Below are 24,145 nucleotides of genomic sequence, written 5' to 3'. Positions count from 1 at the left end.
TGGATGATGTATGACAGTGAGGTGGAGTATGTGAATGCTTGGCCTGAGGCCTGAGTGCGAGGTACTGTGGATGAGTGAATGATGGAGGTGTGATTTACTGAGTAATGTACAAGGTTGGTGATATAGCAAGTCTGAGATGTCTTTATAGATTAATTTACTGATCTTCACTACCCTAAGAGGACTCAACTTCTAGCTGACAGTATTCAGAAACAAACTCCAAGCGTTCCCTGTTCAGCTGTTTCCCTTTTGAGAGTATTCTTTAAGAGCCACCAGACACCCTGCAGAAACACAAATTCTCTCCCTCTGTTGAATTCCATGATTAAGGTCTCTCATGCCAGGTCTTTTAGCCTGGGAGCACTTTTTCTTGCACGGTGCTCCCAGGCTGTTTAGCTTCGACTTGAAGCCACTTGCACTACAAACAATCAACAGCAGCTTCGTTATAATGAGGGCAGTTATTTATCAAAAGAAGCAGTTTGCCTTTAAGAAATGCAAGCTGGTCACGCTTGGCTGAATGCTACAACCATGGAAATGAGGAAGCAGCAAGCTTGCATGCTGCCTGCATCAAGAGAATTAAGCACAGGCTGCGCAAAAAGTCACAACAGCTAAAGAATTCCTAGCCATGAAAGTTTTACTGGTTACTGTTCTAACGTTGTAAAATATCCTGTACACTCATTGCGACAGGTAAAATCTGTTACGTGTCAGTTTCACTAAAGCATGAAAGACACCCAACTCATATAGCAAAGGGCAATGTTTTATATTCCAGTGCTAATGACAGTTTAACCATTTTCTAACTAGCATGCCCTCTGGTACTGTACTTTCCAGCCTGTTACTGCACTTTGATGTTCGGCAATCTTAGATGCAAATTTGTCATGAAAGAAGTGGTACATGTTGTCATGTGATTTACAAGTCCCTTTGCAGATGAGAAGCACACATAACCAGAGTCCTGAAAGAATAAAAGAGAAGCAATGTGCTCTGATGTGGCATTATTGCATCTCTATGACGTTACAGAGCGCTTTGCGAATAATGGACTACTCTGAAATGAGGAGCATGTAGATAGATGCAAGAATCATTTAGCATGCAACAGAATATCATTAACAAGAAGATAAATGATCAGTCTTCTAATTTTTTCTGGAACTAATTGAGGGAAACACTTTGATAAAGTGACCTGAAAATTTCCCACTATTCTTTGATTAGAAACAGGTAATTTACCTTCAGTGAGTCATTGTCCCATTCAATGATGATCAGACTTCCCTCAGTACCATGTTGAAATGTCAACTTAGTGGATGTGTTAAAACCGTGTTTATATCTACACATAGGAGGAGAATAGAATCATAGAATTGTAGGGCATCCGGCACAAGAGGAGACCATTCAGCCAATAATGAGCATCCTGAAACTTTGAAAGAAAGGTTGTGCTTAGTCAAACTTTTCTTCTTTTTACAAAACCTTATTAGTTCTTCCCCATCAAGTACATTTTCAATTCCCTTTTAGATTTTATAAACTAGAAGCTGTGAAACAAGAAAAGGCACATAAAAGTCGCGAACTAAGGGAATGGATGAGTGTGATTAGTTGTCTGATTAGGCCATGGGGGGGGGGGCAAGTTGTGAGTATGAGGTATGAGTTCTGATATAAATTGTTGGGAGATGAGTGATGAGTATGATGACATTATCTGTAAGGTTAGTGTACAGTTGGAGGGCTGTGGCTTTTGAAAATACATTCCTTGACTGACCGTTTATGTGAGGTCAATAAAGTTTTTGTGGCATCGCATCCAGGCCTTTGGGGCTAGCCCACTACTGTTCACCACCATAACCCTCTGGTCCCATTTGCAAAGTTTATCTGGAGAGTCTTCTGGTCTGACTGGACAGATAACATCTCTCACATCCTGCAGCAAGGCCTCCTCTGAAAATTTCAGAAGCTCCTTTCCCATCTCAAAATGTAACCGCCAACATGCAATCTACGAAATACAGATTGTTTTTAAGTATGCATGCTAGCTTTAACTTGTGCTAGCCTTTCATTATTTTATGCTCCTGCTCAGTACAACTACTCAACAGAATATTTAGCGCTGACTGCTGATTTATTGTGTTCAGGGTCTAGCCAGGGTTCTTTGGGGTTTATCTATTCTCTCAAAGTAAGCTGCCCGAGACTGTAAATTGTTAGTCTCCATCTGCAGCGCCTATTAGGATCTCGGCATGAGGTTGGAGCATCTGCTCCCTCCAGATCACTGTTACTTCATCATGTGAAGTTACATTATCATTGCATCAGCATCATGTGTCATTGATGTTAACCCTTTGCTCTAAATCTCCCTCCAGGTCTTTATCCCTGTCATATTTACATACTCCTTGATGAAGTATGAATCCTTTTACTGGATTCTTCTGATGGTATTCGCGCCAATGTGTCAGCTGTCATTTGATACTTCCTGTGATCCTTCTCTGTTGATTCTGGATGGCATCTTGGCAACTTTGTCCATGTTCAGAAGAGTGGCTGGTGGCTTACTAATTCCAATTTGGAACCGCAATCCCGTCACTTCATATGAGACTTTTTTGTACACCTAGGTTGCTGCCAAAGCTTCTTTTTCAGTTCTGTTTCTGAAAATGAACCTGTGGAATGGTAGACTGGACTCGGCTTGCTGTCTCCCTATACTTGAAATAATACTGCCCTCAGACTTGTTTATGAGGTGCAATAGTTGTTACCATGGTTGCTAACTCTGGGTTGTTGCCAACATTTCAGATGAGGTCCACATCCCAGTACCACTGTTGACCCAGTACAGCTGTTTCAGAGACTCATTTGATAGGAACTTGCCCAATTTGTTGACCATTGCAAGGAATCTTTGAAAAGCTCAGCAATATTCCCGACTTGTAGGAATTTTCCAATTACTTCCAGCCAGAACCTTCCAGCCCTTCACGCCAGTGGGATCTTCCAATCCCGCCCATGGTATATTCCTTCTGTGAGTTTCTCGGTGGTGAGTATAGACTCAACAGGAAACCCTGTTGATAAATGTGGGTCATGATGTGGAGATGCTGGCATTGGACTAGGTAAACACAGTAAGAAGTCTCTAAACACCAGGCTAAAGTCCAACAGGTTTATTTGGTAGCAAAAGACACTAGCTTTCGGAGCGCTACCCCTTCATCAGGTAAGTGAGAGTTCTGTTCACAAACAGGGCATATAAAGACACAAACTCAATTTACAAAATAATGGTTGGAACGTGAGTCTTTATGGTACCTTTAAGACTTGATTACCTGTAAAGACTCACATTCCAACCATTGTTTTGTAAATTGAGTTTGTGTCTTTATATGCCCTGTTTGTGAACAGAACTCCTACTTACCTGACGAAGGGGCAGCGCTCCGAAAGCTAGTGGCTTTTGCTACCAAATAAACCTGTTGGACTTTAACCTGGTGTTGATAGACTTCTTATGACAAATGTGGGACTGGAAGATCACTCTGTCAACCAGTGGAAGCTCATCTCTGCCATCATGAAACACATGGCAGATTGCGTGGAAAATCCCGCCCTCTACGAGGCCTCGAAATTTGATCCTCAGGGTAAAATCTTACCAAAAAACAGCAGAAAGTTAGTTTTGGCATGAAAAACCGTGTTTCCTACCAACACACCTGCGTGTTTTCGGGCCGAATCTTATGCCTCATTAGTGATTAATTTTATGTCCACAAGTTTCATGCTGCTCCAGTAGCATGTTCCCTCTGATTTGCCTATCCCTCAATGACTTAGCTGCTGCAAGTACTGGGGAGATCCTTATAAACGGCTCCCCAGCCCTTGTTCCACAATGATTCCAGGAGATGGCAGACACGTAGGCAATGCCTTGCATTTCGGAGGCGTCCCTCACAAGGTTGCTGGATGGAGTGGAGCAGAGGGGGAATACGCACTATCCCCACTCCAGGAGATGGCCTTCCAGCAGGGTTACCTGAGATGCAGTGGCAGCCCTGGTCAGTGCAATGCACGCCAGAAGAGGATAGTGCAGCAGTGTTGGAAGAAGATGAATGATCTTTGCTTAACCAAGGTAAATGAACCACCCCCTCTTACAAGTTGTCAGCAGTTTTGAACGACAGAACGTTTTAAACTGCACTATTTTTCCAGTTAGGGCAAGCTGCTCCCCTGTTTGACATTGTTCTCACTTGTGTAGCTTGTTCCTGCTACTTGGATGACATTTCAGGATGGTGTTTGGCATGCCTTGCCCCATTTTGGCAGTATCCGCCTTTGGCACATTTTCTTTCTCCTGCCTACATAAGAATGGTCTCACCTGATCTTCTCCATATGACTTTGCTTTCTCCACAAACAAATGCCCAATTTTTGTTTTCTAAGCTCATGATTTATAATGTTAAATGCTAAAGCTTTTGTTAATGTTAAATCCTCTCTTGTCTGTAGGAGATCTAATAATGTTTTGTCTGGGTGCCCAAATATTGTCTGATCAGAAATCAATTCCTCATTTAAGATTCCATAATCACTGCTCCCTACCAGCCTGTATAGAAGGTTAATGAACAGATTCATGCTTTGGGCTGGTCTTTGCTTTCTCTTGTTAAATGTTGTCCTTTCTATAATTAAATTTCTGTGAACAATGAAATGTGAATCAAATGTTTGGAGAACATTTTCGTGAGATACTGAAGTCTCATCAGCTCCCTGCATTGCTGCCATGTAGGAAGGAACAGATCCAACTGCATAATGTACCAATCTGGTTTTCTTGATCTTGATCTTTTTTGAGTAAATCATTATCAATTCTATATCTCATGAACCTCTCTCTTCAGTTTTCCCAGTTCTAGCTTTCAGCACTCCAAAATGGAGTGATAGTGTAGATTCCAAGCTTCTACTGAGTCGTTGCTGGTTGCTGTTTCATGTCCGTGCTCACCATTGTCTGGACTCCAGGTATGTGTCTTAGCTTGTACCTGCTACAGGGCAAAAAGAGGCCATTTAGCCCATCAAGTCAGCATCGACTTTCCAAAAAAAGCATCTCACCCACTGGCATTGGGGGCCTCCCAATGGGTCCCCTTTCTTGACTCCTTCATGATCCCTTTCATGCCCCACCCATCTTATGCCCTCCTCCCTTCAGGCCTCATGCCTTCAAGCCCCACTCCTGTTCAAAGCCCACCTCATTGGCACTGCCTTTAGCACTCTAGCAACGTCCATCTAGCAGTGCCAAACCGGCATCCTGGCAGTGCCCATCTGACAGTGTCCACCTGGTACTGTTAGCGTGCCAGTTGGCACTGCTAGGTTGGCACTTCCAGGTGGGTACTGTTCAATCATGTCCCCAACCACTCTATGGCTTCACCAGCCTCTGGTTCCCTCGGCATGGTCATCATGCCTGGTCCCCATTGGTAAAGATCAGCAGTAATTCTCGTCAAGTTCTCGCTGTGCTCAAAGGTTGGAGAATTCAGGGGCAAACAGAATCCAGTCTCGAACAGACTCAGCATATTTAAATACTTGATTATATGTGCTAATCTGATTATCACATTCACTGCGTTACGTCTGTGCACGATGCTTGGAGGATCACAACGAGGATTTGTGCCAGCACTGAACACACCAGACCCCTCATCTGCAATTCTCTGACCCCACGCCACATCAACAAGATCTGTACCGGGCATAATGCAGCCAGGAAATCGAAGCCCATGTCATCACCGACTTCCAAATCAACTCTAATACAGTACAAATGGCAGAAAAGCTCCATAAACCTTTCCCCTCAGGGCGCTGAGAACAATTACCATAGGCACTGTCATAGAATCCCTACAATGCAGGAGGCCCACTGGGTTTGCACCAACTAGCCAACAAAGCATCCGACCAAGTCCCTATCCCTGTGACCCCCCCACCCCTCCCCCAGGGAAAAACCACACAAACACGAGGAGGACGTGCAAACTCCACACAGTCACCCGAGTCAGAAGTCGATCATACATCCCTGGCGCTGTGAGACAGTTGTGCTAACCATTATGACACCTCATACTGTCAAATGGTTTAATTCAGTTCAGACCATGGATTGAACGTGGCACATGCCTTCAACCTCTCTGTACCTCTATCGTAAGAGTCTCATAAAGGGCTGACTTGCTATCTTCAAGATATAAAGGCAGAAAGTGCTGAAAACATTCAGCAGGTCTTGTGGAGAAAGTAAAAAGGGTTAACTTTTCATCTGAAGAATTAATTTTACTGGAACAACTTTGCTCCCATGCCGTTTGATCCCTTTCTTAACACTTCAAACCCCTCCTGCCAGCTCCCCCGCAACCCCTCTTCCCTCCCTCCCCCCAAAACAATAATTGAGACTGGAGTCTTTGTTTTTGAATCCTGGACTATGCTTATCAAATACCAGCTTAGGTTTTGTTATTTTGTTTTAATAAAAGACTAATGACTTATGGGAAAGTTTGCTTTTGATATCTGTTCAGTGACCTCTGCTGAAATATCAAATCAGGACAAAATCGGGTTAGCAGTGGGTTGCTGACACAATCTGGTGAGCCACTAAAGCCCTGTTGGCATCTGTGGAAACATGTCCCAGATTTAATGAGTGCCTCCAGGAGAGGAGGAAAGAAAATTGGGTAAGCAATGTATTTCCAAAAAGCGGCTCATAAAACAATTCTTTAATATGACTCAACAATAAATGTTTGATTTTTTAAATGAAATAATACTGAAAGTAATGGAACAGTACTAAACTATCCATAAATTAAAGGATATTTTTTATGTTTATACCCAAGGAACTCTTACAAATTATGCTAATATTGATTACTAAAAAGACAAATGTGATGCAAATAAAACAGCGACAATCAAAAAATGCAGACACATGCTCATCAGTATATGCATTTACAGAATGAAAGTAATTGGGAACATTTTGGGAATTACTACAGCAAGAAGCTGGGTCAATCTTAACTGAGGTGAAATACATTTATAGTCATTATATATTTAGCTGCTTTATTCATAGCTATGTTTGGCCACATCTTTTGATATTTTAAAGAGGACAGGCCTCATGAGATGCAGTACAATTTATACCGGTCAAGTTTTAATTGGCTGTATCTCACGGTGAAGAAAATAAAGTGTTTCCATAAAATGTGGTACCAGCTGGTTATGTATGTCACTAGGGCTAGCAAATCTAGTTCAGTTCAGGTGGATATTCTTTTCAATTGAAAATCGAGGAAAACAGTTGCAGGTTCTTTTTTCTTTTGAACACATTCCCTTTTTATTTTTCTCATCTTATCCCTTGTTCGCTAAATGTGGTGGCGAGGTTACAGTCTTGAAAGAAACAGAGGCAGATTAGAATCCACCGAATGACAGAATGGGACAAGGTACAATCAGTACATGTGTTTAAATAGTTAAAGTGAAAAAAAACTTACTTTACCAATTCTGTGCTTTTGATAGTCTGAAAATTCAATAGTACACATCTTCAAAGGAGAAGGATCTGTGAGAAGAGTCTAACTAATCTCTTCAGATGCTGAAATATTGAGTTCACATCTATACATAGATCAATTACTTCAAAATAAGTTAAAACCTCAGGCTTGTTCAAAGATACCATACAGTCGAGCATTCGCTAGACATGCATTATACATGACTTGGTCTAACATGCCAAGGAACATCTCTTCTTTCATTTTCCACTGATCTGGCTAGTGATCGCAAAATGCTTCATGAATTTAGTTCAGTCAAAGAGTTCACTTTGGCCCTTATGCCTCAGCCCCAGAGAATGGGACTAATATTGATAGACTACCTCAATAAACTAAGCCAGTCATTCAAATCACATCGGTCCCAAAGGTGAGGACAACTACATCATTAGGGTACGAGACTCACTTTTGATGACATGTCCTTCTTCTGAGATTTCTTGACTTGGGCCTTTCAGAAGAATCTGGCAGCATCTCTAATTCAAAGAGAAAATCCAAGAACTAGTCTTAATATATAATTTATAGAAATATTATCAATTGAAATGAACCATCATTCCAGTGTTCCTCAACTAGAATTCATACCACTAACTTTAGACTCTCCTTCCTACCCTGGATCATTCACACTACTTAAAAACTTTTGCTTTTGTATTATTTTCAGTTTTTCCTCAAAAAGTTCAATTGGCAAATGACATAAATATATCTCCAGCATGTATTAAAGGAATATGGGGTTCAAATATGGATATCCTCTGTGAGAAATCTTTGAACTGAAACAAAATAAGGAGAAAAGGACAAAGCAAATCAAAAATACACAAAAAGAAAGATATCATGCAAGAGCAAAAAGGAAAGGATCATATTTATATCACAATTTCCTAAGGTGACATTCTCACATGAATTTTTATAATCCTATAATGAGAAGTTTGAAGGTGAAGGGTATTTTTTAAATCTAGCGGGCGAATTGTCTACTTCCTATCCGCCAGCCACCACCCCCATTATACCAAACGGGTGCCACTAGCGTAAGTATTGAAACTCAATGTTTCTCTTCTGTTTGTGGCAGAAATAGGCCCACAACAATAAAGAAAAGGTCAAGACTAATGAAGGATGGCAGGCTGAGGTTAGCATTGTTACTTCATATCGCCAGGGGCCCAGGTTCGATTTCAGCCTTCGGTGACTGTGTGGAGTTTACACATTCTCCTTGTGTCTATGAGGAATTCCTCTGGGTGCTACTGTTTTGTCCCACATGCATGTACAGGTTACAGAAATGGCCATACTGAATTGGCCCTTAGTGTCCCAAGATGTGTGAGTTTGGGGGATTAGCGGGATAAATGTGTGGGGTTACGGGGATGGGGCATAGGGTGAGCCTAAGTAAGAAGTTCAGTTGGAGAGTTGATGGGCCAAATGTCTGCCTGTTGTATTGTCAGGATTCTATGATTCTATGATACAGGGGCCTGCACTGTACATCTGAGGAGAAAGGTTCCTCAGAGGATACAATGTCATATCATTCCTCCACCATTGTAGATACTCCCACATTGTTGGGCTCACGATTATGTTTGGGGTCACAACCTGGTGAACACATGAAAGATGCACCCAAACAGTTGATGGAAGCTGTGGTAGCTTAGATCACTGACAGTCAGAGGATGATGAGAGGCCAGGTTCATGGTTAGCCCCAAGCTGATGATGGACTTCAGGTGTTGGCAACATAGAATCTGCTGGAGTTATGGTGAGAGGTTAGAAACATTGGGCACAGCTATTAGAGGATATGTGCAGCCATGCATTGATGACGGAGGAGTCCTTCCAGATGATAAGTGCTGCAACGAATCAGGTATTTGTGCTTGGGCTTCTTCCATCAAGTGGTTGACTTATCATAAAAATCCAGATCCCGCAGAGTAGACACAGGATACCTCTGATACACAAAAACCTGCATGCCATCACCTTGGCCATGAGCTCAACACTGCAGTGGCAAGGTGAGAGAGGGACGAGGCGCTTGGAGTCTCCTCCAGTTGGTTCTTGTGTGCTGCTCATTTCATTCCAAACCCTGCAGTAAACTGCGATCAGCAATCAGTAAAACAGAGTATATTAACTTACCAATGAGCACAACTATGTTACCATTGTTCTGTGTAGGAAGCACCATGTTAAAGATGTCTTTCCACTGGTAGGATGCAGAACTGATGTCGCTCATTGGTGTTCCACTCAAGTGACCGCTCCCGATTCTCTGACCTCACCTCGCCTTACAGCCTGCTGCCGGTGACCACATTAAATTTTCCCTATTATTTGCATTTCAAAGGAAAGATATCACACTAATAATAGATTGCACAATTAAAAAAAAATCAGTGAAATCCCTGGAAGCACCGCATCAATTTTCTTCACCTTTTAAATTCAATTTACATGACCTTTTGTAAATGTAATCACTTGACTAAAGCGTGGTTTGAAAAAATTTGTAAGAAAGAACTGAGATATGATTTATATTCTCTCTGTGACATGAACCAAACCGTCAGTTCATTCAAGGAATAGAAATCTTATTATATTACTCCTTGCCAATGCACTGAGTGTCTATAGTTTTGCATTATGATTTGCATAAATTATATTATTTTGATTTTTCAGAATTATGGCTTAAGAAGATAACGTGAGCAAGATTTTAACTCAAAAAGCTCATTTACTTCCACATCATTAAAAGTGTTAAAAGAGGATAGCTCTTTGACACTACTAATCTCACTCTCACCAACAGATGTATATTAAGAATTGTTATGGTTTTTCAGTTATTCAATCTACTGAAGAAGTTGATTATTACCAATATTTTAGAGACAGTCTTGTAATTTTGCTTTGACTCTCTGTGATAATATAATGACGTCCCAGGTTACTAATGCAACTTTATAATCCAAACTATTCAGCATGTGTTGTCCAGATAATTCCTTGGTCTCTGTAGGACTGATTCATCTGGCTAGATTTCTGTTTTTGTGTCACCACTAGCACCAAAGGTTTCGGTCGTCCCTCTAGCCTGCCACGCTGCTGACTAATATCTGTGCTTTGAATGCACTGTCTAGCCTATGTCCCTGCTGCTGGCTAGTATCATTGGTTTGAATTCTCCCTGTAACTGGTGCACCTGCTGATATTCAGGTGCTTAAATGCACCTTGCAGGCTCTAATCCTACTGATATTCAAAGTTGGAATCCACCTTGCAATGTGTCTCTTTGAGAGTAATCCATGTTTAAATGCTCCCTCGAGCCTGCTGGTAATGAGCAAGGATTTGAATCCTCTCTGAAAGCATCAGTCTCTAACCATATTCAGGTTTTATTCTCCTCTGATGTCCCTAAATGTCACGATGTGGAGATGCCAGCGTTGGACTGGGATAAACACACTAAGAAGTCTCACAACACCAGATTAAAGTCCAACAGGTTTATTTGGTAGTAAACACCACTAGCTTTCAGGGTTTGCCCCTTTATCAGGTTGACCCACCTGATGAAGGGGCAAACCCCGAAAGCTAGTGGTGTTTACAACCAAATAAACCTGTTGGACTTTAATCTGGTGTTGTGAGACTTCTTACTGTGTCCCTGCATGTAGTCAGGATTTGAATCCACACCTACATCAGCCCCCAGTTCCCAGCCAAACTCTCCGTCCCAATTGTCATTGGTGGGACGAAATCTGGTGCTGCCAGATTTGCCAGTGTTCTGCATTTTAATTGCTCCCTGCAGTGTTCCCCCTTTAGGCATTTGAGGTTTGGATAGTTGAGTAAGGAGGCAAGATTCAATGTGTGCCTTGAAGGATGAGAGGTAGATAGTTACAGAGGAATTTCCACTCCAGTTAAGGACCAATGAAACTGAAATGCACAGATGTCATTTGTGGGGCATTTAAAATTGAGATTGGATACAGAGTTGGGATTGGAGGAGTAAAGAGATCATAAATAATGCAGGGCCGGAGATGTCATGGCAATAGGATGGAAGAAAACCATATGAAGACGAAAGATGGAGTATTTTAAAACCGAAGCATTGCCAGACCCAAAAGTCAATATAGGTCAATGGAAATCATGGGCAAATGACACCTGCTACAAGTTAGGATAGGAGCAGTGGAGTTCTGGATAAGCTGAAGTTAATGTAGGTGGAAAATGCAAGATTAGCCAACAGAGCATTGGAATAATCAAATCCTGGGATAACAAAGGCAGGGATGATGATTTCAACAACAGATGGGTTAGGATTAGTGATGTTATTGAGGTTTAAATTAAGTCTTGGTGATGAAGTGGAAATGTGCTTCGAAGCTCATCTCAGAATTAAATTATGACAACCAAGGTCGTGAATGGTCTGGTTCTGCCTCAGACTGTTAACAGAGAGAAAGATGGGATTGATGGGTAGGAAATAGAGTTTGGGGTAAGGATCGAAGACAATTGCCAAAATATTGCTAAACATTATGGCTGGCGGGTGGCACAAACAGATCCCACCGTCAACGAGCTGCCTTCTGCTGCTGTGAAACAAATTTGGAGAGAGGGAGGAAACTTCCACCTAATGGTTTTATTCTTCCCAAAATTTACTTGGAGGAAATCTCTGCTTATTCAGTGCAATGACTTTTATCCTCCACAGAAGCAAATAGTACTAATCACAATTACCACATGTTCCCATATCCCCTGATTCTTTACACAATCTAATTCCAAATGTTGACAGAGGTGGAGAAATTCTACAGAGCTGTTCCTGCTTCAACAGCATATTTACACACTGTTCATGTATAAGCAGAGTGTCCATCATGTTTCTAACAAAGTAATGCCAACAGAATAGAAGCAAATCTGCAGAATTTCCCACGTAATGTTTTTGTCTCAACCACTAATTCTGGAGATGAAATGTTATGGAACTCCATTAGCACCAGATTGGCCATATACAAATGCAAGGTCTATTTTTCTTAAAAAAAAATTGCCTTGTTAAAATAAGAAAGAGGGAAATATCCAGAAGTTTTCATAGTTTAATCATTATTTTTATTCTTACAATATTTTATCCTGTCTTTATTCATTCAGTACTTAATAAAAAGAGTTAATTGTCATATCAGGCACAGTTTCTGACAGGAATCTTACTTCACCTGTTACTTCTGGCATAAACTAAATCACAAAGATAGGTACAAATATTTGGTGCATTCATTCAAAAACATTTCATCTTAGCATCAAAATGTATCCTACATGAAATACAAGTTTTTGCTTCCGTTACCCTACCCAGAAGTCCATTCTGCGTGCCCATTCTTTGCATGAATAAAAAGTTCCGAACAAGTTTTAAATTTATCTTTCAATAGTTTCAACTATTGTCCAATTGTCACGCTTAAACATGAAATAGAATTGTGCTAATCTTTTCTTTCTTGTTTGCTATTTTTTTCACAAATCTCTATAAGATTCCTTTTCAGAGTTCATATATTGGTATTTTCTGTTCTTACATGATAATTCATTGTATCTTCTTGTTCTAAGATTCTTGTACAAGTAAACTATAAGTATAGATCCATAATTAATGGATTACAGTATTTAAAAATACTGGATGATGTCCCTGTTCATTCACTTTTTCTCCAAAGTAAACATGATCAACTGTAATATTCTTTTCATCACTGTGTTAAGGCCTAGAGTTATCCTTCGAGGATAAACCCTAACTATGTAACTGAATAAAGAATTCTTGTAGTGAAAGAAGTATAGAATGCATATTTTGTACTTTTAAAATGTTCTTTATTTATACTGCATTAATTCTGATTTCAAGAATTACACACTAGCCAACAGTAATTTATATTTACATGCAGAAATTTGCTGCAGAAAATTTTAGTCAAGAAAATATTCCTTATGGCCCAACTCATTTATAATTAATATATTAATATCTCCCTATTAGTTTTTCTTATTTCAACATTAACAATCTTCAAAATAGCGGACATGAAACATTGATGGGATGGTGTCCACTCATCTTTTGCATTTTTCAGCGGTTGGAAAATGTGCATATTGTGATGACAGAAAAAAGGCTACTTTTTCAACTTATAAGGCTAATGAAAACTACTACAAGAAATAAAGTAAATCTCTCCCCCCCTGAAAAAAAGCTTAATAATAGCTATCCTACTTGTTTTTATAACTGAATAAAGCAAAACACAAAACAGTTTCTCTATCAAGTGTGCATTGGATTTTTCCATTAATATTTACATTATTGTTTAAACGCCTTAGCTTGAACCATGAAGCTGCTTGAGCATTCGCATTACATTAAAATACAAATTAGAAGTTAAAAATGTCTTTAAGAAATCTGTTTATATTTACAAGAGTTCATCCCAGGTGATGGGCACCAACAAGATGAATATTATATACAGTTGGTAACATGACTTGAAATATGATGAAGGATGTTTCTACACATGAAGGCTGTATTAAAGGGGAATGTTTATGAAGTCCAAAAGTCCTACAAATGTAGAATCCTTATCTTTTTTCCTCAAGTGTTCAAGAATATCATTTGTGAATAACGTTTTGCTCTAAAGTACTGCCATGAGTTGAAGTCTCTTCTGTAGAGATTTGCAGTTTGACTATTTATTTAAAAAGCTGTGAATGTTAAATATTAGTCCAGAGAAATGTTATTACATAATTTATTGTTGGTCTCTTTTGCAAACTGGTCAGAAGCCATCTTAAGCAGCTCCTTGCCAAATTTTGCTTCCAGCAGAGAACATGATAAGACTTTCCAGTTAGTTTAGTGAGACTTGATGCCATCTACACAATGTGACTTTTAAGGATGGTCATTAACTGCTGGTGGCAGAATTCATATTTTGCAATGCAATCCAACATGCAATGCTCTTCAAAGCAGTTCTTCAACTGTTGATTATTCTCCAGCAGAGAAAGGCTGTTCACAAACAACGCCATTAAACACTTGGTGGACGAAAATAACTTTACAGTTAAAGGACTTCATGTTATATTAACATTCCTCTTCAAATTCATTCCTGACCTCTAATTTTCAATTTTTACAGTTTGGTCAGCTTTGAAATATGTTTGCATTGTTTTATAGATTTGTTGTATCTGATCCAAAAGATACACATCTAAAAAAAAATTGAGAATTTTTAACCTAAGAGATATATAATATAGCTGCTAGAACATAAGATTTTAGATTTGTTATACTTTCAAATAAAGTAATATGTTAAAAGTTCTGTCCACTAAGATCTGAATATATTCAAATAATTTAATTATTTATGTACTCACTTTTTAAAATTGTAATTAATCTGACCATATTTATTATATATCTGTTTCCTGGCATTGCAGGACATGATATAAATTCAAAATCAGATTTAATGCAAATTATATTTACTGCAGAAAGGAATATCTTCAATCCTTTATTACTTAAGCTAAAAGCAAGTAACCAACTTGTAAAACAGATAGAAAAATTCCACTTTATAATGAAAATGGCAAACCACTGAGATTGGGGAAGATGATCATACATGATCTTGTAGCTATTTATGCATAGATGGTTTTGCCAATAGTTGCTTTGATGCCTAAATTCATGTTAAATTAACATGTTTAGATATGTTGCTTTTTTATCATCTTGACTTTGTTATTTTTCTCAAATAGTTAAATTAATGATAATTTGAACTATTTTGACACCAGAACGTAAGGTTTTGGTACCTAATTTGGCTTTTCAATGCTGGTACAGGACAGGATAAGAATTTAATTCTATTTTTGATCCTGGCAACAGATTTAACTGTATATTGCGAAATGAAAACTGCTCTGTTTTTGGATTAAATACTTCAATAGAATGTGATGTCAATTCATCATTGCTTTTTAATATTGGTGAATAACTAGCCTGAGGTGTCTCATTAGCACAAGTAGGCAAAATTGGCCAAGTCACATTAGACATCAGGCGATCTTGACTGACTGTATGTGAATGGCCCTAAGATGTGACATGTTGAAGCTGCTGTGTTAAGAAAAACACAATTAACAATGTGTTTTCATACTATTAGAGCAGGAATGAAAAGAAAGAAATGTGCTTAGACATCTCAAAATACGAATAGGAAGGAAAATTGGGAGTGGGATAGGGCTGGGGGGAGATAGCAGGAGAAATAGCTTCCTCTGGGAACATATGAAAAGAATATTAAATCATTTTGATCCCTGCAGAAATTTTCAAATATATAGAAATGAATTTTTAATTCCTGGAAAACTCAGTTTATTGAAAGATGTGCAGGTTAGGTGGATTGGCCATGCCAAATTGCCCCTTAGTGTCTCAAGATGTGTAAGTTAACAAAATTTGCCACGATAAATGTGTGGGGTTACAGGAATAGGTTTGGGTGCGGGTCTGGATCAGAAAGTACGTGCAGACGCGATGGGCCAAATGGCCTCTTTGGCTGTGTAGAGATTTTATAAGATCATTTTAACTTTCATGATCTGGTGTTAATCTCGCTGCCAATTGTAGAACCCATGAGATAGAAATCAAGCAGGTTCTACAATGGAGGCAACAGCAGGGATGATCCCCTCCATCAGATTATCACCCAGATGGTGAAGGTAAAAATAGCCCGAGAATTAGTTTTTATTTTATTCATAGATATGGAAACAAAATGGGGTATGAGAACTGCCATGATCACACTGCTTAGCCACATTACAGATGCATTCAAAAAGATATATACATTCCTTTGCAGATCAATATGTTATTACACAAAGTGATCAGAGCAATTTTCAACCTTACCACCAGCTTGCCTGAGGCTGAACCTATTTGCAACCTTGGTGTCATGTTTTCTCATGACATGAACCACTTATTCACACCATCATTAAGACTAACATCACCTCACTTGCCCCTTCTTCAGCTCATCTGCTGCTAAAACCCTCATCCATGCCTTTGTTACCTCTAGACTTGACAATTCTAATGAACTCCTAGATGGCTTAAGTAATTCTATCTTCTGCAAACTTGAGGTCATGCAAAACTCAACTTTCGCCAAGTTCACCTATTTTTCTGTGCCCGTTGACCAACATTTGCTCCTGCTTAAGCAATATCTCAATGTAAAAATTCTCATCCTAGTTTTCAAACACCTCCATGACCTTTCCTCATTCCTGTCTCTATCACACTAGTCTTACACCTACAAATATTTCCAGTTCAGGTATCTTGAGCATCTCTGATTTTAGTTGCTTCACTATTGACGGCCATGTCTTTAGTTGTCAAGGCCCCAAACTCTGAAATCCCTAATTCTCTCCGCTTTTCTATCACATCTCTCTCATTTAATGATGCTCCTTAAAATATATTCTTTGACCAATCTTTTGGTTACCTAGCCTAACATCTCTAGCTAAAGCTATGTGGTTTGGTGTCACACTTTTGCTTGAAAATGCATCTTAGATACTTTATTATGTTAAGGGTACAAATAAAAGCAAATTGTTGTTGCCATCTTAATACAAAATCATACCTAGAATCATCAAAACCATTGGCTTATTTAAGGGTAAGAATGGAATGGATTTATTGTACTAGATCCGTATAAAATGATGCAAGTGAAGTAAACTTATCAGTTCCATTCTTCATACAGATTCCAACTACCTTAACTAAGACCCAGGTCTAAAACACACATATCTCCCTTCCTTCTCGATGACTACCCAATATAGTAATCTCTATAAAAATGTTCCATAATTGGTCAGGGATTAGTTTAGTGACCAGTCAAAATGTTGACACCTGTATTAGTGCACGTTATTATTATGTTTTGGCGCTGATGAAGTATTGTCAAACTAATTATTTTTTCTAATATTTATGATGCCTAATTCTAACTGTACTGCCTGCTAGATAGAAAGCTGAATACCTCATTTATTACTTTTCTTATCACATACTTTGAAAAAAAAATCACATCCCCTTTCAAAATAATATATAAAGTATAAAGGAACTTTTCTTTTAAAAATAATTAAACCATTATGATTGCAGTAGATTTGTCACATGATATCATCGCCTTAGTCAGTTATTTAGTACACTTGACCCATCTAACAGTATGGCAAAGTAGCTATGTACAAACTGGAGACATGTCTGAGTTAGGCAGCTCTGACACGAACAAATCTATCCGTTAAATTGTGAATAATATAGGAGGTAAATGTCACAGTTGAAAGAAGTTTAACTGCATTCAGAGTGACACTCCAGAAATGTGAATCAGGTAGGACTATCAAATACCAATTTTAAATTCTCAAGCCATATTTCAGTAGTAAATTCTTTTAGCTTTATTTAACAAAATAACTCATAAAAATGGAACATCTTGGTATTTATTATGAATTTGAACTTAATTAATTAGATTATGAAGTATTCCACTTTAAATGGAGAGTGTGCTTTCATATTTTTTAATAAACTAACATTTGCAATGACTACAATTTGTGTTGCATTCAAAATATATGCAACGTATTAGCACGTAATGTAGTTTTCATACTGGTACTAGCATAGTACACATTTTTGCCTCATCAATGTTTATTTAACGTGCAATTTTAGCTGCTGGGTTTACTTTATTTTTGTTCGAAGTATACTGAGTTTACTGAGTGCAAAATTCAGAATTATGTTGTGTGCACACCTCCTAAATTCAAGAAAAATACTGCCATATACTTCAAGTCCATGGCTGTCTCAAAAGTACCAAAATGTTTCATCTTATATCTGTTTATGGCTCTCCTTGTACACTTGAAGATCTGTTAGTAGTTACCTATACCCAATTCATTATTAATCCTGATAATTCCTAAGAAAAGTACAAACAAAGCATTCCTTATGTAAACATTTATAAAGTATTGAAACCAAATCAAAATATTGCATGAATCTGCACTATAACTAAAAATGCATACTACTACCTGCACAACTATATATATTTACAGACTGTTGTGAAACACATTACAATCAGAGAAATTGCATTAATGTGTTCAGAAGCTTCATCAAGACACATAACACCTGAATAGCTGGCTCCATGCAGAAACAAGAAACACTGATAAGAATGAAAACTTAATGTGGCCAACGTTCATTGTTATTTATACTTTTTTTTACTTTGTCTTTTTATCAATGTGTATTAGTTAGGAACTAACTTACACTTCCCCAACTTATTTCTAAAACTTAATGTGGCCAAGGCTCATATTTATATAGTGCATTCTTTTTAATCTGTCTGTTCTGTAGACATATACTAGACTTATTTTACTGGAAGATTATTAAAACCTCTGAGGGAAAGACCAAGGGAATGGGGACTGAGTTACTCTTACAGAGTTGGCATAGGCACAAGATCTGTAAATGTTCTCCTTCTGCACAGTAACCAATCTATGATATCAGCAAATGAAAGACATTCAATTCTCAAAGGCAGATGGCAGCCATAACTAGGCTTGGCGCAATCCTGCAGAATGGAGGTGGCAGGAAATAAGAGGGCCAGTGAAAAGGTACTAGACCCACTTTGTGAACATAATCCATATGTTTTGCTGAAACATGACTCAATGGTTCCCAGTTTTGCTTCCGGCAGCAGTGCACTAACATGAACTGAACTGTTTCATTTTCCCAATCTATGCTTTGAAATTGCCTTTTGGCCCTCCTCAGTCTGTTAATAAGATCCTAAAGGAGCTTAATGAGCAGTTAGTTGGAGCAAGCAAGTTGTCGGTTCACTTCCCATTCACTGCCCAGCGTTTTCTGCAGTCATAGGGATATTGACACGTCCTTCGGAACATTACTTTCAACATGTGCCCAATCCTGACCTCATTCCAACAGGTGATTGAAAGTCAAGCTACCTGCACTATTCTATGTCATTATACAGAAATGGTTACCGTTATCATCTGTCTCGCTGGATTCCAAATTTAGTCACGGGGGAGAAAAGATAGGTGCATTGTACACCATTTCGTCCTGCAAAACAAATTTTCATTCTCAGTATCTGAGATATCTTCATTCTATTTATTTAGATTAGATCTAAACCCTGGATTACTAGCATGGGATGAATCCTTCTGACAGGACAAAATATTTTTAACTATTAAAAACTGTAAGTTTACTGGGTAACATACTCTTCAGCACCATTTATCTTACTATTTAAATTTTTGTTACTGCTCTCATACACCAACAGTGCCCACATAGGACTTAATATATTTACCATTTATAACTCAAACTTTCCAACACAAAATCAAAAATTAACACATTCCTTTTTTTAATCTACATTGAAGACATACCCAAAATTTATAAAAATGCATGAAACTGAACTGAAACTGTCCTCTTTACATTTGTTCCATAATAGGAATATTACATTGAAGGATGTATTAACTGTAAACAATTTAAAGTATTTAATGTTCATCTTTGCCCTAAAGATATTTTCCCTTTGTCATAATTTATTTTGCAATTATGCTTACCAGGTTCCGTAGATCTATTTAGGAGGAAAGGGAAATGGTGATCATAGATGAATTAGAGACATCCCATGTCACTTAGGAAAACATACAAAAGGTGTGTTCATAACACAATGAAAAGAATTGATGCTTTGGTCCATTACTAATCACTTAATTACAAGGTTGATGTGAGCAGGGTTAGGCCATTTGGCCCTTTAAGCCTGCTCCACCATTCAATAAGATCATGTCTGATCTTGTTGTGGTTTCAGCCCCACATTCCTGTCTGCCTCCCATACCCCTTAACTCCCTCGCTGAACAAAAATCTGTCTAACTCTGTCTTAAATAAATTTGAAGTCCCAGCCTCCATTACTTTCTGGGGAAGAGAATTCCACTCATCAATTATGCTTTGGAAAAAAAGGTTCTCATCATCACTGCCTTAAAAGGGAGACTTACATGTTTTTCAACTTTGTTGTCTAGTTTTAGTCTCTCCCACAAAAGGAAACGCTCTCTGGGTATCTACTCTATCAAGTCCTCTCAGAATCTCATAAGATTCAATAAGATTACCTTTCACTCTTCTAAACTTCATTGCTTCTCGGCCTTTTGGCTAAGATCAGGTGTAGCATCGACATGCTGCACTTGGTTGAAGTCATTAGGTTACATTTCAGCTTCTTTTGAAGCAATTTTTTAAAGTGGCATCTCGGCCTTTTGGCTAAGATGCAAATAAGATCAAGCCTTGGAGGAGGAGTTACACCTACTCCAATCAGCTTGGATCATGTAGATCAAACCCAAGACAGGAGGTGAGAGCCCTGTCTTGTCAGCTTGGATCGGGAATGTCCCAACTTGTTGGGACTCTGAATTGGCTTTAATTTGACTTGATTGGATTGGAATAAAGTAAACAAAAAAAACTTCATTAGGTATTGACCTAACCTATTCAACCTTACCTCATAAGATAGCCCCTTCAACCCAGTGAAATTCCTCCGAAATGCATATAAAGAAATAAGGGAGACCAAAATCGCATACATTACTGCAGATGTTGAACCATTGATCATCAGGGTTGATACCTACAGATGAAAATGTTTCCACTAAGTTGCATGAAAAAAAATGTGTGGAACAGTGCTTTCCTGTGTATAGCTGCAGTAAAGCTTCCCTACTTTTATATTGCAACTTTTCTTGCAATAAACACCAACATTTATTTTGCCATCCTAATCACTTGCTGCACCTATATACTAACTGTATGTGATTCATGTACCAGGACACCTAGATCCCTTTTACCACTGAGTTCTGTAGAAATTCTCCTTTTAGCGTAACATTTTTATATTTTTCCTGCCAAAGTGAAAAAGTTCACATTTACTCACTTTATACTTTATCTGCCAAATTTTTGCCCACTCACTTAACCCGTCAATTTCCTTTTACACACTCCCTATCTCCTCGACAATTTACTTTCCTATTTATCTTGGTGTTACAGGCACATTTAGATACCCTTCATCCAATAATTCCTATAGATTGTAAATAGTTGAGGACTCAGCACCAACCCTTGTGGCACTCCACTAGTTACAGCTTACCAATCTGGAGAATACCCACTTATCTTTAATCTCTGCTTCCTGTTAGCCATCCAATCCTTTATCCATGCTAATATATTACAATCTATATCATGTTCTCTTAACTTGTGTAGTAACTTGTGATATGGTACCTTATCAAATGCCTTTTGGAAATCCAACACTATTGGTACCCATTTATCCAAAATATTCTGATGAGGCATTGGACTGGATTTTACTACTGGCTTGGGACCCTGACTTTGGGGCCAAATGGAATTCTCAGTCCACACTGCCAGCAGTGGGACCAGCTCATCACTGGAAGAGGCCTACTAATTAGTCACCTCTGGTGTCACTGTTGAATTAAGGATGTAGATGCTACTGGCCCAATCAAAGGACTGGTAGCTCTGAATCTTCAGCAGCTCCATTGGAAGAGGTGAACATTACTACACAGGTTGGGGATCGACAGACCATTTCAAGTTCAAGACTCCCTTGAAGAGGTAAGTAAAAAATTTAAGATCAGTGGGCCAAGCAGGCAGGTTCCTCCTGGATGGCCCATTGGTACAGGCTTCCCGGCCTATGGTCCCCTTTTTGGGTCATGTCTCCAGCTCCAATGGTCTCCTCGATAGCACAAGGGAGGTTATGTCCATGAAGCTGGCAGTTTCCCTATGGGATGAGGCTTGGGAAAAGTGCCCATAATAGGAACTTTAATTATTAAAATTGGCTGGCTACCTCTATTTGCCAAGCAGTTGATCCACATCTAGTCCCACCACAGGTAACCTCCCCAATGGCGGAACTATACATTGCAGAGCCGTCCAAGTGCAGCTCTCCTCTATCTCTCTGGCCCCCCCCACCCCCGGTCACTACCTTAGGACAGGAAAATCCTACTAAGTGTTTCTGGCAGGAATAGGGAATATCTCCAGGCCACTAAGATGCCTCAATGTTTCCTTCTTTGATCATCAGAGTGGACACCTACACAGCTAAATTTTGAACCAAGTTGCATGAGGAAATGCATGAAACAGTGCATTCCTCTTTTTCTTGGCTTCTGTTTATGAAGGGCACTTGTTTTTATATTGGACAAAGACTGGGACAGCTATAGGTTATCACAATGAGGATACCTATGTTAAGATCTAGCAAATAATCAATCAGCTCCAAAAAGATTGCAACATTTAAAATTTATCAATCAGACATAACTTTTGTAGCTTTGAAATTTACTGTTAGTTCTTTAGTGCACATGATGGATGAGTGGGATCAGCTGTTATCCCTATTCACAGTCAATGAAGAAAAATAATTCCACGTTTTATAAATATGTTAATGACATAATTTCCACAAATTCAAGGTGCATGATCTTTAGCATGATTGATACAGTCATTTGAAACACTGTAATGTATATGCAAATACCAAAAAGCCATGGGGTTTGGATTTGATGTAATTTTACAAGATCTATAGGAAGCAAACATGGTACTGCAATTTTAGTTCTAAAATTATTTTGCAGGTCTTAAACTTTGAATCATGGTGACTTCAGTTGGAATGGTTATATTATTTTGTTTATGTTAATAACAGCTCCTAATCATCTGCATGCCTCGTTGCTTCTCAGCCTTTAGAATGAAGGCTGTTTTGACAATCTAGAACTGTGTCTTGAAGATGCTTAACATGATTATAAAACATTATTAAAGTTCCTACGTAATCATTTACTGAAAACCCAGAGAAGGGACTTTTGTTCTTAAATTAAACTTTACAACTAAATGATGTCATCAAGTGATCCATTCTATTTCAAATCTTTTAAACTAATATAGGTTTTGAAGTGTAGACTGGTTCGCTGCATAAATTTAAAGCAAGATAAAAAGTGACATCGGAATTAAGTGTGAGAGATGGAACTACAAACACAGGAAAAAGAGTTTCAATTAACATAAATTATACAATGAAGAGTACAAATAGAGCCAGCCATTAAGGAGTTAAAGTGCATGCAAAATTTGTCCTGAACAATCTCAGTTTCAAAACGATGGTTCCACCTTGTTGCAAAACAAATAATGTGTGGAAAGACACTGTCTGTGCACATTCTTCAGCTTAATTCACATAATACAGCCAGTAGATCACATTGAAGAATCCAAAAACAAGTGGAAATATCATCCGTGACCATTTATCAATGGCATTCACATCAGTCAAATCAGGGATGTTAATTTTCAGCTGGGAAGCACGCCTCCGTAGCCTACTCTTCTTTTGGGCCACATGCCTTTCCAAGGCGCTCCTTCCAAAGTTGTGCCTGGACAATCCTGCCTTTCTGTACTGAATGCCAGAGCTGTCGTATGGCATCATGGTGCTTCTGGGATCAGTGATACCCATTGTGATCTCAGCAGCACTCATTTCATTCTTAATTTCAAGTGTGCTCAACAGAATATTTTCATGTGGATCCATCTAAAAATAAAAAAGAATAACTCTATGAGACAAGGAAACAGAATTTTAAACATTTTTCAAAACAAAAAACTTACCTGAAATTGCACAAAATTTTTGAATTGGGTGAATTTACACTCCAAACTTAATATTTTATGGAATCTCACATGATATTTCAAGCAATCTCATATGATGTGACTTAACGGTAATCTTGGATAGGAACCAGTTTTATCATATTACTGATGTCCTACCAGACAGCTGAACTGACTGCCAAGAAGTTGGAAATCCACCTGTTAAGTAGGGAAAGCACACTCTCAGAAGGGGTGGTGAAAGCACCAGCCTCTCACGGTGGCATGGCTGAAGCTCTTCAATTTCAGTGTTCAAAGCTTTTGCAGCCTGTGAATTTCACCGTAGAAGGATTCCCAGCTGTACACTCATTCAGTTGATTCTGAGAGTTGTTGACAGCTTAGGAAGCAGTTGCACTGACTGTTAAAGTTTGAATGGTTGGTTAAACCAGCAGTTAGTGATCTATTTGCATACGCCAATTACATATCCGACATTTCCAAGGGAGTTCCTTGCTTGCCTGCAAACCTGCCTAGGAAAATGAGGATGTGGAAGACATGATTTCAGAATCAT

The 24,145-nt window shown here is 38.7% G+C and overlaps 1 protein-coding gene and 1 non-coding gene across 3 annotated transcripts in view; one reads left to right on the top strand and one right to left on the bottom strand.

Annotated features, from left to right (window-relative positions):
• Positions 1-13,041: 13,041 nt before the first annotated feature.
• Positions 13,042-24,145, bottom strand: part of LOC145351770 (gamma-aminobutyric acid receptor subunit beta-2) — a 244,747-nt gene continuing 233,643 nt past the window's right edge. For both annotated transcript variants that reach the window (XM_080201394.1, XM_080201395.1), the window contains exon 9: positions 13,042-23,533. In XM_080201394.1, the coding sequence (XP_080057520.1) occupies positions 23,186-23,533 (348 nt within the window). In that variant the 3' untranslated portion in view covers positions 13,042-23,185. The remainder of the gene's footprint in view (positions 23,534-24,145) is intronic.
• LOC145352040 (U2 spliceosomal RNA) lies at positions 20,171-20,369 on the top strand. Its single transcript, XR_013888498.1, has one exon. It is a non-coding gene; the product is annotated as a U2 spliceosomal RNA (small nuclear RNA).

The sequence above is a fragment of the Carcharhinus amblyrhynchos genome, chromosome 13 (assembly GCF_965287045.1).
Source record: "Carcharhinus amblyrhynchos chromosome 13, sCarAmb.v2.hapA, whole genome shotgun sequence".
Lineage (NCBI taxonomy): Eukaryota > Metazoa > Chordata > Chondrichthyes > Carcharhiniformes > Carcharhinidae > Carcharhinus > Carcharhinus amblyrhynchos.
This window is presented reverse-complemented; position numbering and strand designations above follow the sequence as displayed.